This window comes from Notolepis coatsorum (genome assembly GCF_963971535.1).
Source record: "Notolepis coatsorum genome assembly, contig: SCAFFOLD_728, whole genome shotgun sequence".
In the NCBI taxonomy this organism is placed as follows: domain Eukaryota; kingdom Metazoa; phylum Chordata; class Actinopteri; order Aulopiformes; family Paralepididae; genus Notolepis; species Notolepis coatsorum.
Window position 1 is genome coordinate 69,350 of NW_028169189.1, and position 23,663 is coordinate 93,012.

At 42.4% G+C, this 23,663-nt stretch overlaps 1 protein-coding gene across 1 annotated transcript in view; it reads right to left on the reverse strand.

The window, feature by feature from the left end:
* Positions 1 to 23,663, reverse strand: part of LOC311248767 (FRAS1-related extracellular matrix protein 1-like) — a gene marked incomplete at both ends in the record, with an annotated part of 95,888 nt that overhangs the window by 66,615 nt on the left and 5,610 nt on the right. The window contains 3 exons of the mRNA XM_084339595.1: positions 17,749 to 17,816; positions 19,123 to 19,327; positions 20,643 to 20,819. Of these exons, the coding sequence (XP_084195721.1) occupies positions 17,749 to 17,816; positions 19,123 to 19,327; positions 20,643 to 20,819 (450 nt within the window). The remainder of the gene's footprint in view (positions 1 to 17,748; positions 17,817 to 19,122; positions 19,328 to 20,642; positions 20,820 to 23,663) is intronic.

Here is a 23,663-nt window from a genome sequence, read left to right on the forward strand (position 1 = left end):
CAGTATGTATTCACTTCTCTACATCTACACACAACTCTTTGTTCAGTATGTATTCACTTCTCTACATCTACACACAACTCTTTGTTCAGTATGTATTCACTTCTCTACATCTACACACAACACTTTGTTCAGTATGTATTCACTTCTCTACATCTACACACAACACTTTGTTCAGTATGTATTCACTTCTCTACATCTACACACAACACTTTGTTCAGTATGTATTCACTTCTCTCTACATCTACACACAACACTTTGTTCAGTATGTATTCACTTCTCTACATCTACACACAACACTTTGTTCAGTATGTATTCACTTCTCTACATCTACACACAACTCTTTGTTCAGTATGTATTCACTTCTCTACATCTACACACACCACTTTGTTCAGTATGTATTCACTTCTCTACATCTACACACAACACTTTGTTCAGTATGTATTCACTTCTCTCTACATCTACACACAACTCTTTGTTCAGTATGTATTCACTTCTCTACATCTACACACAACTCTTTGTTCAGTATGTATTCACTTCTCTCTACATCTACACACAACTCTTTGTTCAGTATGTATTCACTTCTCTACATCTACACACAACACTTTGTTCAGTATGTATTCACTTCTCTACATCTACACACAACTCTTTGTTCAGTATGTATTCACTTCTCTACATCTACACACAACTCTTTGTTCAGTATGTATTCACTTCTCTACATCTACACACAACACTTTGTTCAGTATGTATTCACTTCTCTCTACATCTACACACAACTCTTTGTTCAGTATGTATTCACTTCTCTACATCTACACACAACACTTTGTTCAGTATGTATTCACTTCTCTACATCTACACACAACTCTTTGTTCAGTATGTATTCACTTCTCTCTACATCTACACACAACACTTTGTTCAGTATGTATTCACTTCTCTACATCTACACACAACACTTTGTTCAGTATGTATTCACTTCTCTCTACATCTACACACAACACTTTGTTCAGTATGTATTCACTTCTCTACATCTACACACAACTCTTTGTTCAGTATGTATTCACTTCTCTACATCTACACACAACTCTTTGTTCAGTATGTATTCACTTCTCTACATCTACACACAACTCTTTGTTCAGTATGTATTCACTTCTCTCTACATCTACACACAACACTTTGTTCAGTATGTATTCACTTCTCTCTACATCTACACACAACACTTTGTTCAGTATGTATTCACTTCTCTCTACATCTACACACAACACTTTGTTCAGTATGTATTCACTTCTCTACATCTACACACAACACTTTGTTCAGTATGTATTCACTTCTCTCTACATCTACACACAACTCTTTGTTCAGTATGTATTCACTTCTCTACATCTACACACAACTCTTTGTTCAGTATGTATTCACTTCTCTACATCTACACACAACACTTTGTTCAGTATGTATTCACTTCTCTACATCTACACACAACACTTTGTTCAGTATGTATTCACTTCTCTACATCTACACACAACTCTTTGTTCAGTATGTATTCACTTCTCTACATCTACACACAACACTTTGTTCAGTATGTATTCACTTCTCTCTACATCTACACACAACACTTTGTTCAGTATGTATTCACTTCTCTCTACATCTACACACAACTCTTTGTTCAGTATGTATTCACTTCTCTACATCTACACACAACACTTTGTTCAGTATGTATTCACTTCTCTACATCTACACACAACACTTTGTTCAGTATGTATTCACTTCTCTCTACATCTACACACAACTCTTTGTTCAGTATGTATTCACTTCTCTACATCTACACACAACTCTTTGTTCAGTATGTATTCACTTCTCTACATCTACACACAACACTTTGTTCAGTATGTATTCACTTCTCTACATCTACACACAACACTTTGTTCAGTATGTATTCACTTCTCTCTACATCTACACACAACACTTTGTTCAGTATGTATTCACTTCTCTACATCTACACACAACTCTTTGTTCAGTATGTATTCACTTCTCTACATCTACACACAACTCTTTGTTCAGTATGTATTCACTTCTCTACATCTACACACAACTCTTTGTTCAGTATGTATTCACTTCTCTACATCTACACACAACTCTTTGTTCAGTATGTATTCACTTCTCTCTACATCTACACACAACACTTTGTTCAGTATGTATTCACTTCTCTCTACATCTACACACAACTCTTTGTTCAGTATGTATTCACTTCTCTCTACATCTACACACAACACTTTGTTCAGTATGTATTCACTTCTCTACATCTACACACAACACTTTGTTCAGTATGTATTCACTTCTCTCTACATCTACACACAACACTTTGTTCAGTATGTATTCACTTCTCTCTACATCTACACACAACACTTTGTTCAGTATGTATTCACTTCTCTCTACATCTACACACAACACTTTGTTCAGTATGTATTCACTTCTCTACATCTACACACAACTCTTTGTTCAGTATGTATTCACTTCTCTACATCTACACACAACTCTTTGTTCAGTATGTATTCACTTCTCTACATCTACACACAACTCTCTGTTCAGTATGTATTCACTTCTCTACATCTACACACAACTCTTTGTTCAGTATGTATTCACTTCTCTACATCTACACACAACACTTTGTTCAGTATGTATTCACTTCTCTCTACATCTACACACAACTCTTTGTTCAGTATGTATTCACTTCTCTACATCTACACATAACACTTTGTTCAGTATGTATTCACTTCTCTACATCTACACACAACTCTTTGTTCAGTATGTATTCACTTCTCTACATCTACACACAACACTTTGTTCAGTATGTATTCACTTCTCTCTACATCTACACACAACTCTTTGTTCAGTATGTATTCACTTCTCTACATCTACACACAACTCTTTGTTCAGTATGTATTCACTTCTCTACATCTACACACAACTCTTTGTTCAGTATGTATTCACTTCTCTACATCTACACACAACACTTTGTTCAGTATGTATTCACTTCTCTACATCTACACACAACTCTTTGTTCAGTATGTATTCACTTCTCTACATCTACACACAACACTTTGTTCAGTATGTATTCACTTCTCTCTACATCTACACACAACACTTTGTTCAGTATGTATTCACTTCTCTACATCTACACACAACACTTTGTTCAGTATGTATTCACTTCTCTACATCTACACACAACTCTTTGTTCAGTATGTATTCACTTCTCTCTACATCTACACACAACTCTTTGTTCAGTATGTATTCACTTCTCTCTACATCTACACACAACACTTTGTTCAGTATGTATTCACTTCTCTACATCTACACACAACTCTTTGTTCAGTATGTATTCACTTATCTCTACATCTACACACAACACTTTGTTCAGTATGTATTCACTTCTCTACATCTACACACAACTCTTTGTTCAGTATGTATTCACTTCTCTCTACATCTACACACAACACTTTGTTCAGTATGTATTCACTTCTCTACATCTACACACAACTCTTTGTTCAGTATGTATTCACTTCTCTACATCTACACACAACACTTTGTTCAGTATGTATTCACTTCTCTACATCTACACACAACACTTTGTTCAGTATGTATTCACTTCTCTACATCTACACACAACACTTTGTTCAGTATGTATTCACTTCTCTACATCTACACACAACACTTTGTTCAGTATGTATTCACTTCTCTACATCTACACACAACACTTTGTTCAGTATGTATTCACTTCTCTACATCTACACACAACACTTTGTTCAGTATGTATTCACTTCTCTACATCTACACACAACACTTTGTTCAGTATGTATTCACTTCTCTCTACATCTACACACAACACTTTGTTCAGTATGTATTCACTTCTCTACATCTACACACAACACTTTGTTCAGTATGTATTCACTTCTCTACATCTACACACAACTCTTTGTTCAGTATGTATTCACTTCTCTCTACATCTACACACAACACTTTGTTCAGTATGTATTCACTTCTCTACATCTACACACAACACTTTGTTCAGTATGTATTCACTTCTCTACATCTACACACAACACTTTGTTCAGTATGTATTCACTTCTCTACATCTACACACAACACTTTGTTCAGTATGTATTCACTTCTCTCTACATCTACACACAACTCTTTGTTCAGTATGTATTCACTTCTCTACATCTACACACAACTCTTTGTTCAGTATGTATTCACTTCTCTACATCTACACACAACTCTTTGTTCAGTATGTATTCACTTCTCTACATCTACACACAACACTTTGTTCAGTATGTATTCACTTCTCTACATCTACACACAACACTTTGTTCAGTATGTATTCACTTCTCTACATCTACACACAACTCTTTGTTCAGTATGTATTCACTTCTCTACATCTACACACAACTCTTTGTTCAGTATGTATTCACTTCTCTACATCTACACACAACACTTTGTTCAGTATGTATTCACTTCTCTACATCTACACACAACTCTTTGTTCAGTATGTATTCACTTCTCTACATCTACACACAACACTTTGTTCAGTATGTATTCACTTCTCTCTACATCTACACACAACACTTTGTTCAGTATGTATTCACTTCTCTACATCTACACACAACTCTTTGGTTTAGTATGTATTCACTTCTCTGTCACTTCTGTAGTTTTTAATGATATGCATTAGCCTCGCGTGTATTGTACTGTACTGTATGACAATACGCATGAACAGAATAAGGGCTTTAAATGGAAAGTATAGGAAACTAGGAAACAGAGTACCTTAATTGTGTACCTTAACAACCCTCAGTTAAGTGGAATTGTGCCTGGAATAACAAAGATTATGAGGCAAAACCCCTGAATTTTACACTTAAAAAAACCATAGATTTTTATAAAGTAGTCAGGAGATCATCCTGCATGTTGTAGGCTGTCCGCTGGTGTCCTGCGTTTACATAGTCTGTGTTTATTTATAGACTGGACACAGACCTGTCAACGGTGTAGCTGTTGTTGATAATGTTGAAGGGTTGTAGCGTTAATATTAATTATACAACAGGTAGTTACGACCACGCATTGTGATTGGTCGAGAGCGTTCTAAACAGTGAGTATATTCATGATACACTCATGGTTAAATCACCATGAATATACCACTGCACTGGCTTTAGTTAAATCACCATGAATATACCACTGTGCTGGCTTTAGTTAAATCACCATGAATATATTACCACTGCACTGGCTTTAGTTAAATCACCATGAATATACCACTGTGCTGGCTTTAGTTAAATAACCATGAATATACCACTGCGCTGGCTTTAGTTAAATCACCATGAATATACCACTGCGCTGGCTTTAGTTAAATCACCATGAATATACCACTGCGCTGGCTTTAGTTAAATCACCATGAATATACCACTGCACTGGCTTTAGTTAAATCACTATGAATATATTACCACTGCGCTGGCTTTAGTTAAATCACCATGAATATACCACTGCGCTGGCTTTAGTTAAATCACCATGAATATACCACTGCGCTGGCTTTAGTTAAATCATCATGAATATACCACTGCGCTGGCTTTAGTTAAATCACCATGAATATACCACTGCGCTGGCTTTAGTTAAATCACCATGAATATATTACCACTGCGCTGGCTTTAGTTAAATCACCATGAATATACCACTGCGCTGGCTTTAGTTAAATCACCATGAATATATTACCACTGCGCTGGCTTTAGTTAAATCACCATGAATATATACCACTGCGCTGGCTTTAGTTAAATCACCATGAATATACCACTGCGCTGGCTTTAGTTAAATCACCATGAATATACCACTGCGCTGGCTTTAGTTAAATCACCATGAATATACCACTGTGCTGGCTTTAGTTAAATCACCATGAATATACCACAGCGCTGGCTTTAGTTAAATCACCGTGAATATACCACTGCGTTGGCTTTAGTTAAATCACCATGAATATACCACTGCGCTGGCTTTAGTTAAATCACCATGAATATACCACTGCGCTGGCTTTAGTTAAATCACCATGAATATATTACCACTGCGCTGGCTTTAGTTAAATCACCATAAATATACCACTGCGCTGGCTTTAGTTAAATCACCATGAATATATTACCACTGCACTGGCTTTAGTTAAATCACCATGAATATACCACTGCGCTGGCTTTAGTTAAATCACCATGAATATACCACTGCGCTGGCTTTAGTTAAATCACCATGAATATATTACCACTGCACTGGCTTTAGTTAAATCACCATAAATATACCACTGCGCTGGCTTTAGTTAAATCACCATGAATATATTACCACTGCACTGGCTTTAGTTAAATCACCATGAATATACCACTGCGCTGGCTTTAGTTAAATCACCATGAATATACCACTGCGCTGGCTTTAGTTAAATCACCATGAATATACCACTGTGCTGGCTTTAGTTAAATCACCATGAATATACCACTGAGCTGGCTTTAGTTAAATCACCATGAATATATTACCACTGCGCTGGCTTTAGTTAAATCACCATGAATATATACCACTGTGCTGGCTTTAGTTAAATCACCATGAATATACCACTGTGCTGGCTTTAGTTAGATCACCATGAATACACCACTGTGCTGGCTTTAGTTAAATCACCATGAATATATACCACTGTGCTGGCTTTAGTTAAATCACCATGAATATACCACTGCGTTGGCTTTAGTTAAATCACCATGAATATACCCCTGTGCTGGCTTTAGTTAAATCACCATGAATATACCACTGTGCTGGCTTTAGTTAAATCACCATGAATATACCACTGCGCTGGCTTTAGTTAAATCACCATGAATATACCACTGCGCTGGCTTTAGTTAAATCACCATGAATATACCACTGCGCTGGCTTTAGTTAAATCACCATGAATATATTACCACTGCGCTGGCTTTAGTTAAATCACCATGAATATATACCACTGTGCTGGCTTTAGTTAAATCACCATGAATATACCACTGTGCTGGCTTTAGTTAAATCACCATGAATACACCACTGTGCTGGCTTTAGTTAAATCACCATGAATATACCACTGTGCTGGCTTTAGTTAAATCACCATGAATATACCACTGCGCTGGCTTTAGTTAAATCACCATGAATATACCACTGTGCTGGCTTTAGTTAAATCACCATGAATATACCACTGCGCTGGCTTTAGTTAAATCACCATGAATATACCACTGCGCTGGCTTTAGTTAAATCACCATGAATATACCACTGCGCTGGCTTTAGTTAAATCACCATGAATATACCACTGCGCTGGCTTTAGTTAAATCACCATGAATATACCACTGCGCTGGCTTTAGTTAAATCACCATGAATATACCACTGAGCTGGCTTTAGTTAAATCACCATGAATATATTACCACTGCACTGGCTTTAGTTAAATCACCATAAATATACCACTGCGCTGGCTTTAGTTAAATCACCATGAATATATTACCACTGCACTGGCTTTAGTTAAATCACCATGAATACACCACTGCACTGGCTTTAGTTAAATCACCATGAATATATACCACTGCACTGGCTTTAGTTAAATCACCATGAATATATTACCACTGCACTGGCTTTAGTTAAATCACCATGAATATACCACTGCGTTGGCTTTAGTTAAATCACCATGAATATACCACTGTGCTGGCTTTAGTTAAATCACCATGAATATACCACTGCGCTGGCTTTAGTTAAATCACCATGAATATACCACTGCGCTGGCTTTAGTTAAATCACCATGAATATACCACTGCGCTGGCTTTAGTTAAATCACCATGAATATATTACCACTGCGCTGGCTTTAGTTAAATCACCATAAATATACCACTGTGCTGGCTTTAGTTAAATCACCATGAATATATACCACTGTGCTGGCTTTAGTTAAATCACCATGAATATACCACTGCGCTGGCTTTAGTTAAATCACCATGAATACACCACTGTGCTGGCTTTAGTTAAATCACCATGAATATACCACTGTGCTGGCTTTAGTTAAATCACCATGAATATACCACTGCGCTGGCTTTAGTTAAATCACCATGAATATACCACTGTGCTGGCTTTAGTTAAATCACCATGAATATACCACTGCGCTGGCTTTAGTTAAATCACCATGAATATACCACTGCGCTGGCTTTAGTTAAATCACCATGAATATACCACTGCGCTGGCTTTAGTTAAATCACCATGAATATACCACTGCGCTGACTTTAGTTAAATCACCATGAATATACCACTGCGCTGGCTTTAGTTAAATCACCATGAATATACCACTGCGCTGGCTTTAGTTAAATCAACATGAATATACCACTGCGCTGGCTTTAGTTAAATCACCATGAATATACCACTGAGCTGGCTTTAGTTAAATCACCATGAATATATTACCACTGCACTGGCTTTAGTTAAATCACCATAAATATACCACTGCGCTGGCTTTAGTTAAATCACCATGAATATATTACCACTGCGCTGGCTTTAGTTAAATCACCATGAATATATGACCACTGCACTGGCTTTAGTTAAATCACCATGAATATACCACTGCACTGGCTTTAGTTAAATCACCATGAATATACCACTGCACTGGCTTTAGTTAAACCACCATGAATATATTACCACTGCACTGGCTTTAGTTAAATCACCATGAATATACCACTGCGTTGGCTTTAGTTAAATCACCATGAATATACCACTGTGCTGGCTTTAGTTAAATCACCATGAATATACCACTGCGCTGGCTTTAGTTAAATCACCATGAATATACCACTGCGCTGGCTTTAGTTAAATCACCATAAATATACCACTGTGCTGGCTTTAGTTAAATCACCATGAATATACCACTGCGCTGGCTTTAGTTAAATCACCATAAATATACCACTGTGCTGGCTTTAGTTAAATCACCATGAATATACCACTGCGCTGGCTTTAGTTAAATCACCATGAATATACCACTGCGCTGGCTTTAGTTAAATCACCATGAATATATCACTGTGCTGGCTTTAGTTAAATCACCATGAATATACCACTGTGCTGGCATTAGTTAAATCACCATGAATACAGCACAGCGCTGGCTTTAGTTAAATCACCATGAATATACCACTGCGCTGGCTTTAGTTAAATCACCATGAATATACCACTGCGCTGGCTTTAGTTAAATCACCATGAATATACCACTGCGCTGGCTTTAGTTAAATCACCATGAATATACCACTGAGCTGGCTTTAGTTAAATCACCATGAATATATACCACTGCGCTGGCTTTAGTTAAATCACCATGAATATACCACTGCGCTGGCTTTAGTTAAATCACCATGAATATACCACTGCGCTGGCTTTAGTTAAATCACCATGAATATACCACTGAGCTGGCTTTAGTTAAATCACCATGAATATACCACTGCGCTGGCTTTAGTTAAATCACCATGAATATACCACTGCGCTGACTTTAGTTAAATCACCATGAATATACCACCTGCACTGGCTTTAGTTAAATCACCATGAATATATTACCACTGCGCTGGCTTTAGTTAAATCACCATGAATATAATACCACTGCGCTGGCTTTAGTTAAATCACCATGAATATACCACTGTGCTGGCTTTAGTTAAATCACCATGAATATATTACCACTGCGCTGGCTTTAGTTAAATCACCATGAATATACCACTGCGCTGGCTTTAGTTAAATCACCATGAATATACCACTGCGCTGGCTTTAGTTAAATCACCATGAATATACCACTGCGCTGGCTTTAGTTAAATCACCATGAATATACCACTGCGCTGGCTTTAGTTAAATCACCATGAATATACCACTGCGCTGGCTTTAGTTAAATCACCATGAATATACCACTGCGCTGGCTTTAGTTAAATCACCATGAATATATTACCACTGCGCTGGCTTTAGTTAAATCACCATGAATATATTACCACTGCGCTGGCTTTAGTTAAATCACCATGAATATACCACTGCGCTGGCTTTAGTTAAATCACCATGAATATACCACTGTGCTGACTTTAGTTAAATCACCATGAATATACCACTGCGCTGGCTTTAGTTAAATAACCATGAATATAATACCACTGCGCTGGCTTTAGTTAAATCACCATGAATATACCACTGTGCTGGCTTTAGTTAAATCACCATGAATATATTACCACTGCGCTGGCTTTAGTTAAATCACCATGAATATACCACTGCGCTGGCTTTAGTTAAATCACCATGAATATACCACTGCGCTGGCTTTAGTTAAATCACCATGAATATACCACTGCGCTGGCTTTAGTTAAATCACCATGAATATACCACTGCGCTGGCTTTAGTTAAATCACCATGAATATACCACTGCGCTGGCTTTAGTTAAATCACCATGAATATACCACTGCGCTGGCTTTAGTTAAATCACCATGAATATATTACCACTGCGCTGGCTTTAGTTAAATCACCATGAATATATTACCACTGCGCTGGCTTTAGTTAAATCACCATGAATATACCACTGCGCTGGCTTTAGTTAAATCACCATGAATATACCACTGCGCTGACTTTAGTTAAATCACCATGAATATACCACTGCGCTGGCTTTAGTTAAATCACCATGAATATAATACCACTGCGCTGGCTTTAGTTAAATCACCATGAATATACCACTGCACTGGCTTTAGTTAAATCACCATGAATATACCACTGTGCTGGCTTTAGTTAAATCACCATGAATATACCACTGTGCTGGCTTTAGTTAAATCAACATGAATATACCACTGCGCTGGCTTTAGTTAAATCACCATGAATATAATACCACTGCGCTGGCTTTAGTTAAATCACCATGAATATACCACTGCACTGGCTTTAGTTAAATCACCATGAATATACCACTGCGCTGGCTTTAGTTAAATCACCATGAATATACCACTGCACTGGCTTTAGTTAAATCACCATGAATATACCACTGAGCTGGCTTTAGTTAAATCACCATGAATATACCACTGTGCTGGCTTTAGTTAAATCACCATGAATATATTACCACTGCGCTGGCTTTAGTTAAATCACCATGAATATACCACTGCGCTGGCTTTAGTTAAATCACCATGAATATACCACTGCGCTGGCTTTAGTTAAATCACCATGAATATATTACCACTGCGCTGGCTTTAGTTAAATCACCATGAATATACCACTGCACTGGCTTTAGTTAAATCACCATGAATATACCACTGCGCTGGCTTTAGTTAAATCACCATGAATATACCACTGCGTTGGCTTTAGTTAAATCACCATGAATATACCACTGTGCTGGCTTTAGTTAAATCACCATGAATATACCACTGCGCTGGCTTTAGTTAAATCACCATGAATATACCACTGCGCTGGCTTTAGTTAAATCACCATGAATATACCACTGCGCTGGCTTTAGTTAAATCACCATGAATATATTACCACTGCGCTGGCTTTAGTTAAATCACCATAAATATACCACTGTGCTGGCTTTAGTTAAATCACCATGAATATATACCACTGTGCTGGCTTTAGTTAAATCACCATGAATATACCACTGCGCTGGCTTTAGTTAAATCACCATGAATATACCACTGTGCTGGCTTTAGTTAAATCACCATGAATACACCACTGTGCTGGCTTTAGTTAAATCACCATGAATATACCACTGTTCTGGCTTTAGTTAAATCACCATGAATATACCACTGCGCTGGCTTTAGTTAAATCACCATGAATATACCACTGTGCTGGCTTTAGTTAAATCACCATGAATATACCACTGCGCTGGCTTTAGTTAAATCACCATGAATATACCACTGCGCTGGCTTTAGTTAAATCACCATGAATATACCACTGCGCTGGCTTTAGTTAAATCACCATGAATATACCACTGCGCTGACTTTAGTTAAATCACCATTAGGCTTGGGCGGTATCCTTATTTTCAAACCGGCAAACCTTTATGTTATAATACCCCGGTGCACGGTATTTGACGGTATGACTTTCATTTTCATCAGCGGGGGGGGTTTACGTGTTACCAAGTAAACAAATCATCGTCAGCTCTCAGAATGGTAGTCCCGTCCCGCACCGGTAGAAGCCTGCACCGTTTTAGCGTTAGCATCTAGCCTATAGCCATGGCAGACTATTTGATTCCTTAAGGGCTAGAAATTGCCTGGGTTTTGGTGATATGCTCCCGAAATGCTCCCGTTGTTTGGCTACTTCTATGTGCAGTGAAAACTACTCGAATGCTTTATAACCTAGTCATTGATTTAGTTCAGGGTAATCTAAGATTAGCCGCAGAGCTAACGCTACTTAAACGTGAGCTAACGCTAGTTATTCAAGCTCAGTAGCTCACAGAGAGAGATAAACAGCTGACAGCGGATAGTACAGGACGGTACAAATACAATAAAAATGCGGGTGGGGGCTGTTGTGTAAACCTTGTACTCTTTAGTTCACATAATTATAATAAGAGACGGATTGCCCCACAACAACACTGCTCTCTTCACAACGCTTTACGGTATTTTCACAGCACTGTCGTAACATTACCGTAAAACGTGAACACCGCTGTGACCCACTCGCTCCACTAGAGCGGTCTCGCCCTCTGCTGGCGCGTGTGTGCACTACACTCAGTGTGTGCACTACACTCAAAACTCCGTTTCACTGTTATAGAAACTGAAGCGCATCTGTGATTTTGACGGTGACGGACGGTATTGAAAATCAATACCGTAGGTATTTCTAAATACCCTGGTATACCTTAATACCGTCATACCGCCCAAGCCTAATCACCATGAATATACCACTGCGCTGGCTTTAGTTAAATCACCATGAATATACCACTGCGCTGGCTTTAGTTAAATCAACATGAATATACCACTGCGCTGGCTTTAGTTAAATCACCATGAATATACCACTGAGCTGGCTTTAGTTAAATCACCATGAATATACCACTGCACTGGCTTTAGTTAAATCACCATGAATATACCACTGCACTGGCTTTAGTTAAATCACCATGAATATATTACCACTGCGCTGGCTTTAGTTAAATCACCATGAATATACCACTGCACTGGCTTTAGTTAAATCACCATGAATATACCACTGCGCTGGCTTTAGTTAAATCACCATGAATATACCACTGAGCTGGCTTTAGTTAAATCACCATGAATATATTACCACTGCACTGGCTTTAGTTAAATCACCATAAATATACCACTGCGCTGGCTTTAGTTAAATCACCATGAATATATTACCACTGCGCTGGCTTTAGTTAAATCACCATGAATATATGACCACTGCACTGGCTTTAGTTAAATCACCATGAATATACCACTGCACTGGCTTTAGTTAAATCACCATGAATATACCACTGCACTGGCTTTAGTTAAACCACCATGAATATATTACCACTGCACTGGCTTTAGTTAAATCACCATGAATATACCACTGCGTTGGCTTTAGTTAAATCACCATGAATATACCACTGTGCTGGCTTTAGTTAAATCACCATGAATATACCACTGCGCTGGCTTTAGTTAAATCACCATGAATATACCACTGCGCTGGCTTTAGTTAAATCACCATAAATATACCACTGTGCTGGCTTTAGTTAAATCACCATGAATATACCACTGCGCTGGCTTTAGTTAAATCACCATAAATATACCACTGTGCTGGCTTTAGTTAAATCACCATGAATATACCACTGCGCTGGCTTTAGTTAAATCACCATGAATATACCACTGCGCTGGCTTTAGTTAAATCACCATGAATATATCACTGTGCTGGCTTTAGTTAAATCACCATGAATATACCACTGTGCTGGCATTAGTTAAATCACCATGAATACAGCACAGCGCTGGCTTTAGTTAAATCACCATGAATATACCACTGCGCTGGCTTTAGTTAAATCACCATGAATATACCACTGCGCTGGCTTTAGTTAAATCACCATGAATATACCACTGCGCTGGCTTTAGTTAAATCACCATGAATATACCACTGAGCTGGCTTTAGTTAAATCACCATGAATATATACCACTGCGCTGGCTTTAGTTAAATCACCATGAATATACCACTGCGCTGGCTTTAGTTAAATCACCATGAATATACCACTGCGCTGGCTTTAGTTAAATCACCATGAATATACCACTGAGCTGGCTTTAGTTAAATCACCATGAATATACCACTGCGCTGGCTTTAGTTAAATCACCATGAATATACCACTGCGCTGACTTTAGTTAAATCACCATGAATATACCACCTGCACTGGCTTTAGTTAAATCACCATGAATATATTACCACTGCGCTGGCTTTAGTTAAATCACCATGAATATAATACCACTGCGCTGGCTTTAGTTAAATCACCATGAATATACCACTGTGCTGGCTTTAGTTAAATCACCATGAATATATTACCACTGCGCTGGCTTTAGTTAAATCACCATGAATATACCACTGCGCTGGCTTTAGTTAAATCACCATGAATATACCACTGCGCTGGCTTTAGTTAAATCACCATGAATATACCACTGCGCTGGCTTTAGTTAAATCACCATGAATATACCACTGCGCTGGCTTTAGTTAAATCACCATGAATATACCACTGCGCTGGCTTTAGTTAAATCACCATGAATATACCACTGCGCTGGCTTTAGTTAAATCACCATGAATATATTACCACTGCGCTGGCTTTAGTTAAATCACCATGAATATATTACCACTGCGCTGGCTTTAGTTAAATCACCATGAATATACCACTGCGCTGGCTTTAGTTAAATCACCATGAATATACCACTGTGCTGACTTTAGTTAAATCACCATGAATATACCACTGCGCTGGCTTTAGTTAAATCACCATGAATATAATACCACTGCGCTGGCTTTAGTTAAATCACCATGAATATACCACTGTGCTGGCTTTAGTTAAATCACCATGAATATATTACCACTGCGCTGGCTTTAGTTAAATCACCATGAATATACCACTGCGCTGGCTTTAGTTAAATCACCATGAATATACCACTGCGCTGGCTTTAGTTAAATCACCATGAATATACCACTGCGCTGGCTTTAGTTAAATCACCATGAATATACCACTGCGCTGGCTTTAGTTAAATCACCATGAATATACCACTGCGCTGGCTTTAGTTAAATCACCATGAATATACCACTGCGCTGGCTTTAGTTAAATCACCATGAATATATTACCACTGCGCTGGCTTTAGTTAAATCACCATGAATATATTACCACTGCGCTGGCTTTAGTTAAATCACCATGAATATACCACTGCGCTGGCTTTAGTTAAATCACCATGAATATACCACTGCGCTGACTTTAGTTAAATCACCATGAATATACCACTGCGCTGGCTTTAGTTAAATCACCATGAATATAATACCACTGCGCTGGCTTTAGTTAAATCACCATGAATATACCACTGCACTGGCTTTAGTTAAATCACCATGAATATACCACTGTGCTGGCTTTAGTTAAATCACCATGAATATACCACTGTGCTGGCTTTAGTTAAATCAACATGAATATACCACTGCGCTGGCTTTAGTTAAATCACCATGAATATAATACCACTGCGCTGGCTTTAGTTAAATCACCATGAATATACCACTGCACTGGCTTTAGTTAAATCACCATGAATATACCACTGCGCTGGCTTTAGTTAAATCACCATGAATATACCACTGCACTGGCTTTAGTTAAATCACCATGAATATACCACTGAGCTGGCTTTAGTTAAATCACCATGAATATACCACTGTGCTGGCTTTAGTTAAATCACCATGAATATATTACCACTGCGCTGGCTTTAGTTAAATCACCATGAATATACCACTGCGCTGGCTTTAGTTAAATCACCATGAATATACCACTGCGCTGGCTTTAGTTAAATCACCATGAATATATTACCACTGCGCTGGCTTTAGTTAAATCACCATGAATATACCACTGCACTGGCTTTAGTTAAATCACCATGAATATACCACTGCGCTGGCTTTAGTTAAATCACCATGAATATACCACTGTGCTGGCTTTAGTTAAATCACCATGAATATACCACTGTGCTGGCTTTAGTTAAATCACCATGAATATATTACCACTGCACTGGCTTTAGTTAAATCACCATGAATATACCACTGCGCTGGCTTTAGTTAAATCACCATGAATATACCACTGCGCTGGCTTTAGTTAAATCACCATGAATATACCACTGCGCTGGCTTTAGAATGTTGTACAAGGTTTCAACTGCTATTCATCAAACGGAAACTGTGTCAACATGACCTACTCCGCGGACAACGTTACGTTTGATTTAACGTACCCGGTAACCATAAACAAGTGGATAGATAAAGAGGACGGGCCTACATCTAACAGTATTCAGAAAAACAGCATTATTAGACATGCCAATCCAATGCCCAACTCCAGGAACTGTCCAAGGTGCTGATGACTTTCTCTTTCGCTTGCATTAGACTAATACGCCATTCGTTTGTGTTGCCAAGCTTGTTGATAGACTAGAATGAATAGAATAGAATAGAATGATCTTTATTGTCATTGTTACAACGAAATTTAAAATAAGGTGCTAGCCGTCACACAGTCCTAGATCATAAAAACACAGTCCTAAACACAGTATTAAATACGAAAACAAGAGTAAGGCATAATAGACATAACATAAACATAAACAGCGGGGTATAAAAGATAAAAGATAATTGCACTATCCCTTAGTGTTGTGTGTGTGTGTGTGTGTGCGTGTGCGTGGGGGGGGGGGGTGCAGGGGAGATTGTTGTTTTAAATTTGCTGAGTTTAGTGCACATATGGCCCTGGGATAAAAACTAAACTTCAGTCTGTTAGTCCGGGTGGGCATGACGCTGAAACGCCTGCCCGAGCGCAGCCGCACGAGGTGCTTGTTGCCCGGGTGGTGTGGGTCCTTCAGTATTTCGACTGCCTTCTTAAGACAGCGGGAGTTGTATAGTCCCTCCAGTGAGGGGAGAGGGCAGCCGATGATCTTCTGGGCCGAGTTGACGACCCTCTGGAGCGCCTTCCTCTCTGCGGCTGTGCAGCTGAGGAACCACACGTTGATGCAGTAGGTGAGGATGCTTTCCACGGAGCAGCGGTAAAAAGACACAAGCAGGTCTTGTCTGAGGTGGTAGTTTCTCAGTACTCTCAGGAAGTAGAGTCTCTGTTGTGCCTTCTTCACGATCTCCGTGGTGTTGGTTCTCCAGGTCAGGTCATCCTCCAGGTGGACACCAAAGGAACTTGATGACCTACTCTACTCTAATTTTATAGCCTACTCTATTTTAAATTCGATAGCAACAATACATCTTTAGGAACTATTTTTCCACGCCAAGTTCACTGAAATCGATATAAGGACCCTAAAATTGTCTGTATTTATCCTATATTTTTCCCGATGGTGCAACCTGCTGTATAAAAGCAATGATACACTTGTAGCCTGTGGGATGTCATGAATATTGCCACGGCTGTGATGTGACCCGAGCTTCGCCCTCGTGGCTGCGGGCGCATCACAGCCGTGTATCATTGCTTAATCATAGATCACAGACTGTGAAGTGTGCTTCTTGAGAGAGGTCTGTCTGCTAGATCCACTCCGGCGTTTGACCTTCTTCATCAGGTGAATTTGAGTTTGACCTCTCACCTCTCACCAGGTGAGTGTGACTTTGACCTCTCACCTTCAGAGCTTCCAGCAGAGGCTCCTGCAGAACGTCCACCTTGTCTGCCTGCTCCAGGTCCTGACGGTCTGCAGACACACACACATTTGAAATGTTTATTTATGTCCACATGAACAGAAGTACAAGGAGGCCTCATACAAAGGACATAAACAGTGCCAGTGCAGTCAGACAGTATGAAAGAACAGCCAGGTACAAGGTGCATGGACGGCAGAACGCTGTTACTGTACATACAGTATGGCTGAACTACCTGTCGGACACACGCACGCACGCACACACGTACGCACACACACACACACACACACACACACACACACACACACACACACACACACACACACACACACACACACACACACACACACACACACACACACACACACACACACACACACACACACACGCACGCACACACTTTGGTTTCATGCAGAAGGAGCTCTTTAAAACTAGTTCTATCATTCTTCAGTTACAGTACCTCCTCCACACAGCAGGGTGTCAGTAGGTGAGTTACAGTACCTCCTCCACACAGCAGGGTGTCAGTAGGTGAGTTACAGTACCTCCTCCACACAGCAGGGTGTCAGTAGGTGAGTTACAGTACCTCCTCCACACAGCAGGGTGTCAGTAGGTGAGTTACAGTACCTCCTCCACACAGCAGGGTGTCAGTAGGTGAGTTACAGTACCTCCTCCACACAGCAGGGTGTCAGTAGGTGAGTGACAGTACCTCCTCCACACAGCAGGGTGTCAGTAGGTGAGTTACAGTACCTCCTCCACACAGCAGGGTGTCAGTAGGTGAGTTACAGTACCTCCTCCACACAGCAGGGTGTCAGTAGGTGAGTTACAGTACCTCCTCCACACAGCAGGGTGTCAGCAGGTGAGTTACAGTACCTCCTCCACACAGCAGGGTGTCAGTAGGTGAGTTACAGTACCTCCTCCACACAGCAGGGTGTCAGTAGGTGAGTTACAGTACCTCCTCCACACAGCAGGGTGTCAGTAGGTGAGTTACAGTACCTCCTCCACACAGCAGGGTGTCAGTAGGTGAGTTACAGTACCTCCTCCACACAGCAGGGTGTCAGTAGGTGAGTTACAGTACCTCCTCCACACAGCAGGGTGTCAGTAGGTGAGTTACAGTACCTCCTCCACACAGCAGGGTGTCAGTAGGTGAGTTACAGTACCTCCTCCACACAGCAGGGTGTCAGTAGGTGAGTTACAGTACCTCCTCCACACAGCAGGGTGTCAGTAGGTGAGTTACAGTACCTCCTCCACACAGCAGGGTGTCAGTAGGTGAGTGACAGTACCTCCTCCACACAGCAGGGTGTCAGTAGGTGAGTTACAGTACCTCCTCCACACAGCAGGGTGTCAGTAGGTGAGTGACAGTACCTCCACACAGCAGGCAGATGGCGCTCAGGAGGCCCGTCTCGGCGTCGTCCATCTCCAGGGGCAGCAGCTGGTTGGCGAAGGAGAACACCAGGTCGGTGAGCGGCCCGAAGCCGGCGTTGTGCATCTGGGTCCGGTTCAGCGTCAGGCCGTCGGAGAAGGTCATGGTGTCCTGGTCGGGGGTGTAGCGCGTACAGATGCGCAGGATCTGGGGGGGGGGGGGGGGGTAGTATGTTACATCAGTATTGTGATGTCAGTCTCATGTTGCATCAGTATTGTGATGTCAGTCTCATGTTACATCAGTATTGTGATGTCAGTCTCATGTTACATCAGTATTGTGATGTCAGTCTCATGTTACATCAGTATTGTGATGTCAGTCTCATGTTGCATCAGTATTGTGATGTCAGTCTCATGTTACATCAGTATTGTGATGTCAGTCTCATGTTGCATCAGTATTGTGATGTCAGTCTCATGTTACATCAGTATTGTGATGTCAGTCTCATGTTACATCAGTATTGTGATGTCAGTCTCATGTTACATCAGTATTGTGATGTCAGTCTCATGTTACATCAGTATTGTGATGTCAGTCTCATGTTACATCAGTATTGTGATGTCAGTCTCATGTTACATCAGTATTGTGATGTCAGTCTCATGTTACATCAGTATTGTGATGTCAGTCTCATGTTACATCAGTATTGTGATGTCAGTCTCATGTTACATCAGTATTGTGATGTCAGTCTCCTGTTACATCAGTATTGTGATGTCAGTCTCATGTTGCATCAGTATTGTGATGTCAGTCTCATGTTACATCAGTATTGTGATGTCAGTCTCATGTTACATCAGTATTGTGATGTCAGTCTCATGTTACATCAGTATTGTGATGTCACAGCAGTCTCATGTTTGCAGGTTTAAGTTTTTAAAGTTCACTATTATTGCCTAGTGAGTCTGGTCAGAGCAGCCATCTTGTTTCACCAAATACATTAGAAATACTTAACCCTTTCACTGCCACACGACAGAAGGTTAACCCTTTACTATGCGGAGCTAATGATGCTAATGATGGAGCATCGCCGTCGGTTGTGTGATAGTAAAGGGCTAACCTTCTGTATTGTCACAGTGAAAGGGTTAACCGGCTGTCGTGTGGCAGTGAAAGGGCGCTCAACTACACAATGTTGTTGTATTTGAGAGATTCACTGAAAAAAGAATGGTGTTTGTGTACAGATCACTTGATTTATCAACTTCTAACACGAGTTTCACACCAGTGCATTTCCTGGTTGATAAGATGGTGCGGTTGTGTTACAAGAGAGAGAGAGAGAGAGAGAGAGAGAGAGAGAGAGAGAGAGAGAGAGAGAGAGAGAGAGAGAGAGAGACAGAGAGAGAGAGCTAGAGAGAGAGAGATAGAGAGCGAGAGAGAGAGAGAGAGAGAGAGAGAGCAATAGAGAGAGAGGAGAGAGAGAGAGATAGAGAGCGAGAGATAGAGAGCGAGAGAGAGAGAGAGAGAGAGAGAGAGAGAGAGAGAGCCTCACCAGTATGTCGAGGCATGCAGCCTTCAGCAGGGTGATCTGGTCTGCGATGGTCAGCGCGGTGAACCCAGGCAGCTGTTTGGCGAACTCCACCGTCTTGATGATGCACTTAGTGGACAACTCACTGAACTTGTCCCACAGGCTGACGTCCAGAGAGACCCGGTGCTCCGAGCTGTTGTTCTGCAGGGGAGAGAGACAGACACCACATCACCCCCACCCTCATCCACCTCCACTGGCTTCCAGTCAAGTCCCGCATCCATTTCAAGATCCTCCTCATCACCTACAAATCCTTCACCCCCGGTACCTAGCGGACCTCCTCCATCCCTACATCCCTTCACTCCCTGCCCCCCGGTACCTAGCTGACCTCCTCCATCCCTACATCCCTTCACTCCCTGGTACCTAGCTGACCTCCTCCATCCCTACATCCCTTCACTCCCTGGTACCTAGCTGACCTCCTCCATCCCTACATCCCTTCACTCCCTGGTACCTAGCTGACCTCCTCCATCCCTACATCCCTTCACTCCCCGGTACCTAGCGGACCTCCTCCATCCCTTCACTCCCTGCCCCCCGGTACCTAGCTGACCTCCTCCATCCCTACATCCCTTCACTCCTGGTACCTAGCTGACCTCCTCCATCCCTACATCCCTTCACTCCCTGCCCCCCGGTACCTAGCTGACCTCCTCCATCCCTACATCCCTTCACTCCCCGGTACCTAGCTGACCTCCTCCATCCCTACATCCCTTCACTCCCTGGTACCTAGCTGACCTCCTCCATCCCTACATCCATTCACTCCCTGGTACCTAGCTGACCTCCTCCATCCCTACATCCCTTCACTCCCTGGTACCTAGCTGACCCCCTCCATCCCTACATCCCTTCACTCCCTGGTACCTAGCTGACCTCCTCCATCCCTACATCCCTTCACTCCCTGCCCCCCGGTACCTAGCTGACCTCCTCCATCCCTACATCCCTTCACTCCCCGGTACCTAGCTGACCTCCTCCATCCCTACATCCCTTCACTCCCTGGTACCTAGCTGACCTCCTCCATCCCTACATCCATTCACTCCCTGGTACCTAGCTGACCTCCTCCATCCCTACATCCCTTCACTCCCTGGTACCTAGCTGACCCCCTCCATCCCTACATCCCTTCACTCCCTGGTACCTAGCTGACCCCCTCCATCCCTACATCCCTTCACTCCCTGGTACCTAGCTGACCCCCTCCATCCCTACATCCCTTCACTCCCTGGTACCTAGCGGACCTCCTCCATCCCTACATCCCTTCACTCCCTGGTACCTAGCTGACCTCCTCCATCCCTACATCCCTTCACTCCCTGGTACCTAGCTGACCCCCTCCATCCCTACATCCCTTCACTCCCTGGTACCTAGCTGACCTCCTCCATCCCTACATCCCTTCACTCCCTGGTACCTAGCGGACCTCCTCCATCCCTACATCCCTTCACTCCCTGGTACCTAGCGGACCTCCTCCATCCCTACATCCCTTCACTCCCTGGTACCTAGCTGACCTCCTCCATCCCTACATCCCTTCACTCCCTGGTACCTAGCGGACCTCCTCCATCCCTACATCCCTTCACTCCCTGGTACCTAGCTGACCTCCTCCATCCCTACATCCCTTCACTCCCTGGTACCTAGCTGACCCCCTCCATCCCTACATCCCTTCACTCCCTGGCCCCCCGGTACCTAGCTGACCTCCTCCATCCCTACATCCCTTCACTCCCTGGTACCTAGCTGACCTCCTCCATCCCTACATCCCTTCACGCCCTGGTACCTAGCTGACCTCCTCCATCCCTACATCCCTTCACTCCCTGGTACCTAGCTGACCTCCTCCATCCCTACATCCCTTCACTCCCCGGTACCTAGCTGACCTCCTCCATCCCTACATCCCTTCACTCCCTGGTACCTAGCTGACCTCCTCCATCCCTACATCCCTTCACTCCCCGGTACCTAGCTGACCTCCTCCATCCCTACATCCCTTCACTCCTGGTACCAAGCTGACCCCCTCCATCCCTACATCCCTTCACTTCCCGGTACCTAGCTGACCCCCTCCATCCCTACATCCCTTCACTCCCCGTTACCTAGCTGACCTCCTCCATCCCTACATCCCTTCACTCCCTGGTACCTAGCTGACCCCCTCCATCCCTACATCCCTTCACTCCCTGCCCCCCGGTACCTAGCTGACCCCCTCCATCCCTACATCCCTTCACTCCCTGGCCCCCCGGTACCTAGCTGACCCCCTCCATCCCTACATCCCTTCACTCCCTGGCCCCCCGGTACCTAGCTGACCTCCTCCATCCCTACATCCCTTCACTCCCTGGTACCTAGCTGACCCCCTCCATCCCTACATCCCTTCACTCCCTGGTACCTAGCTGACCTCCTCCATCCCTACATCCCTTCACTCCCTGGTACCTAGCTGACCTCCTCCATCCCTACATCCCTTCACGCCCGGGTACCTAGCTGACCTCCTCCATCCCTACATCCCTTCACTCCCCGGTACCTAGCTGACCTCCTCCATCCCTACATCCCTTCACTCCTGGTACCTAGCTGACCTCCTCCATCCCTACATCCCTTCACTCCCTGGTACCTAGCTGACCTCCTCCATCCCTACATCCCCTTCACTCCCTGGTACCTAGCGGACCTCCTCCATCCCTACATCCCTTCACTCCCTGCCCCCCGGTACCTAGCTGACCTCCTCCATCCCTACATCCCTTCACTCCCCGGTACCTAGCGGACCTCCTCCATCCCTACATCCCTTCACTCCCTGCCCCCCGGTACCTAGCTGACCTCCTCCATCCCTACATCCCTTCACTCCCTGGTACCTAGCTGACCTCCTCCATCCCTACATCCCTTCACTCCCCGGTACCTAGCTGACCTCCTCCATCCCTACATCCCTTCACTCCCTGCCCCCCGGTACCTAGCTGACCTCCTCCATCCCTACATCCCTTCACTCCCTGGTACCTAGCTGACCTCCTCCATCCCTACATCCCTTCACTCCCCGGTACCTAGCTGACC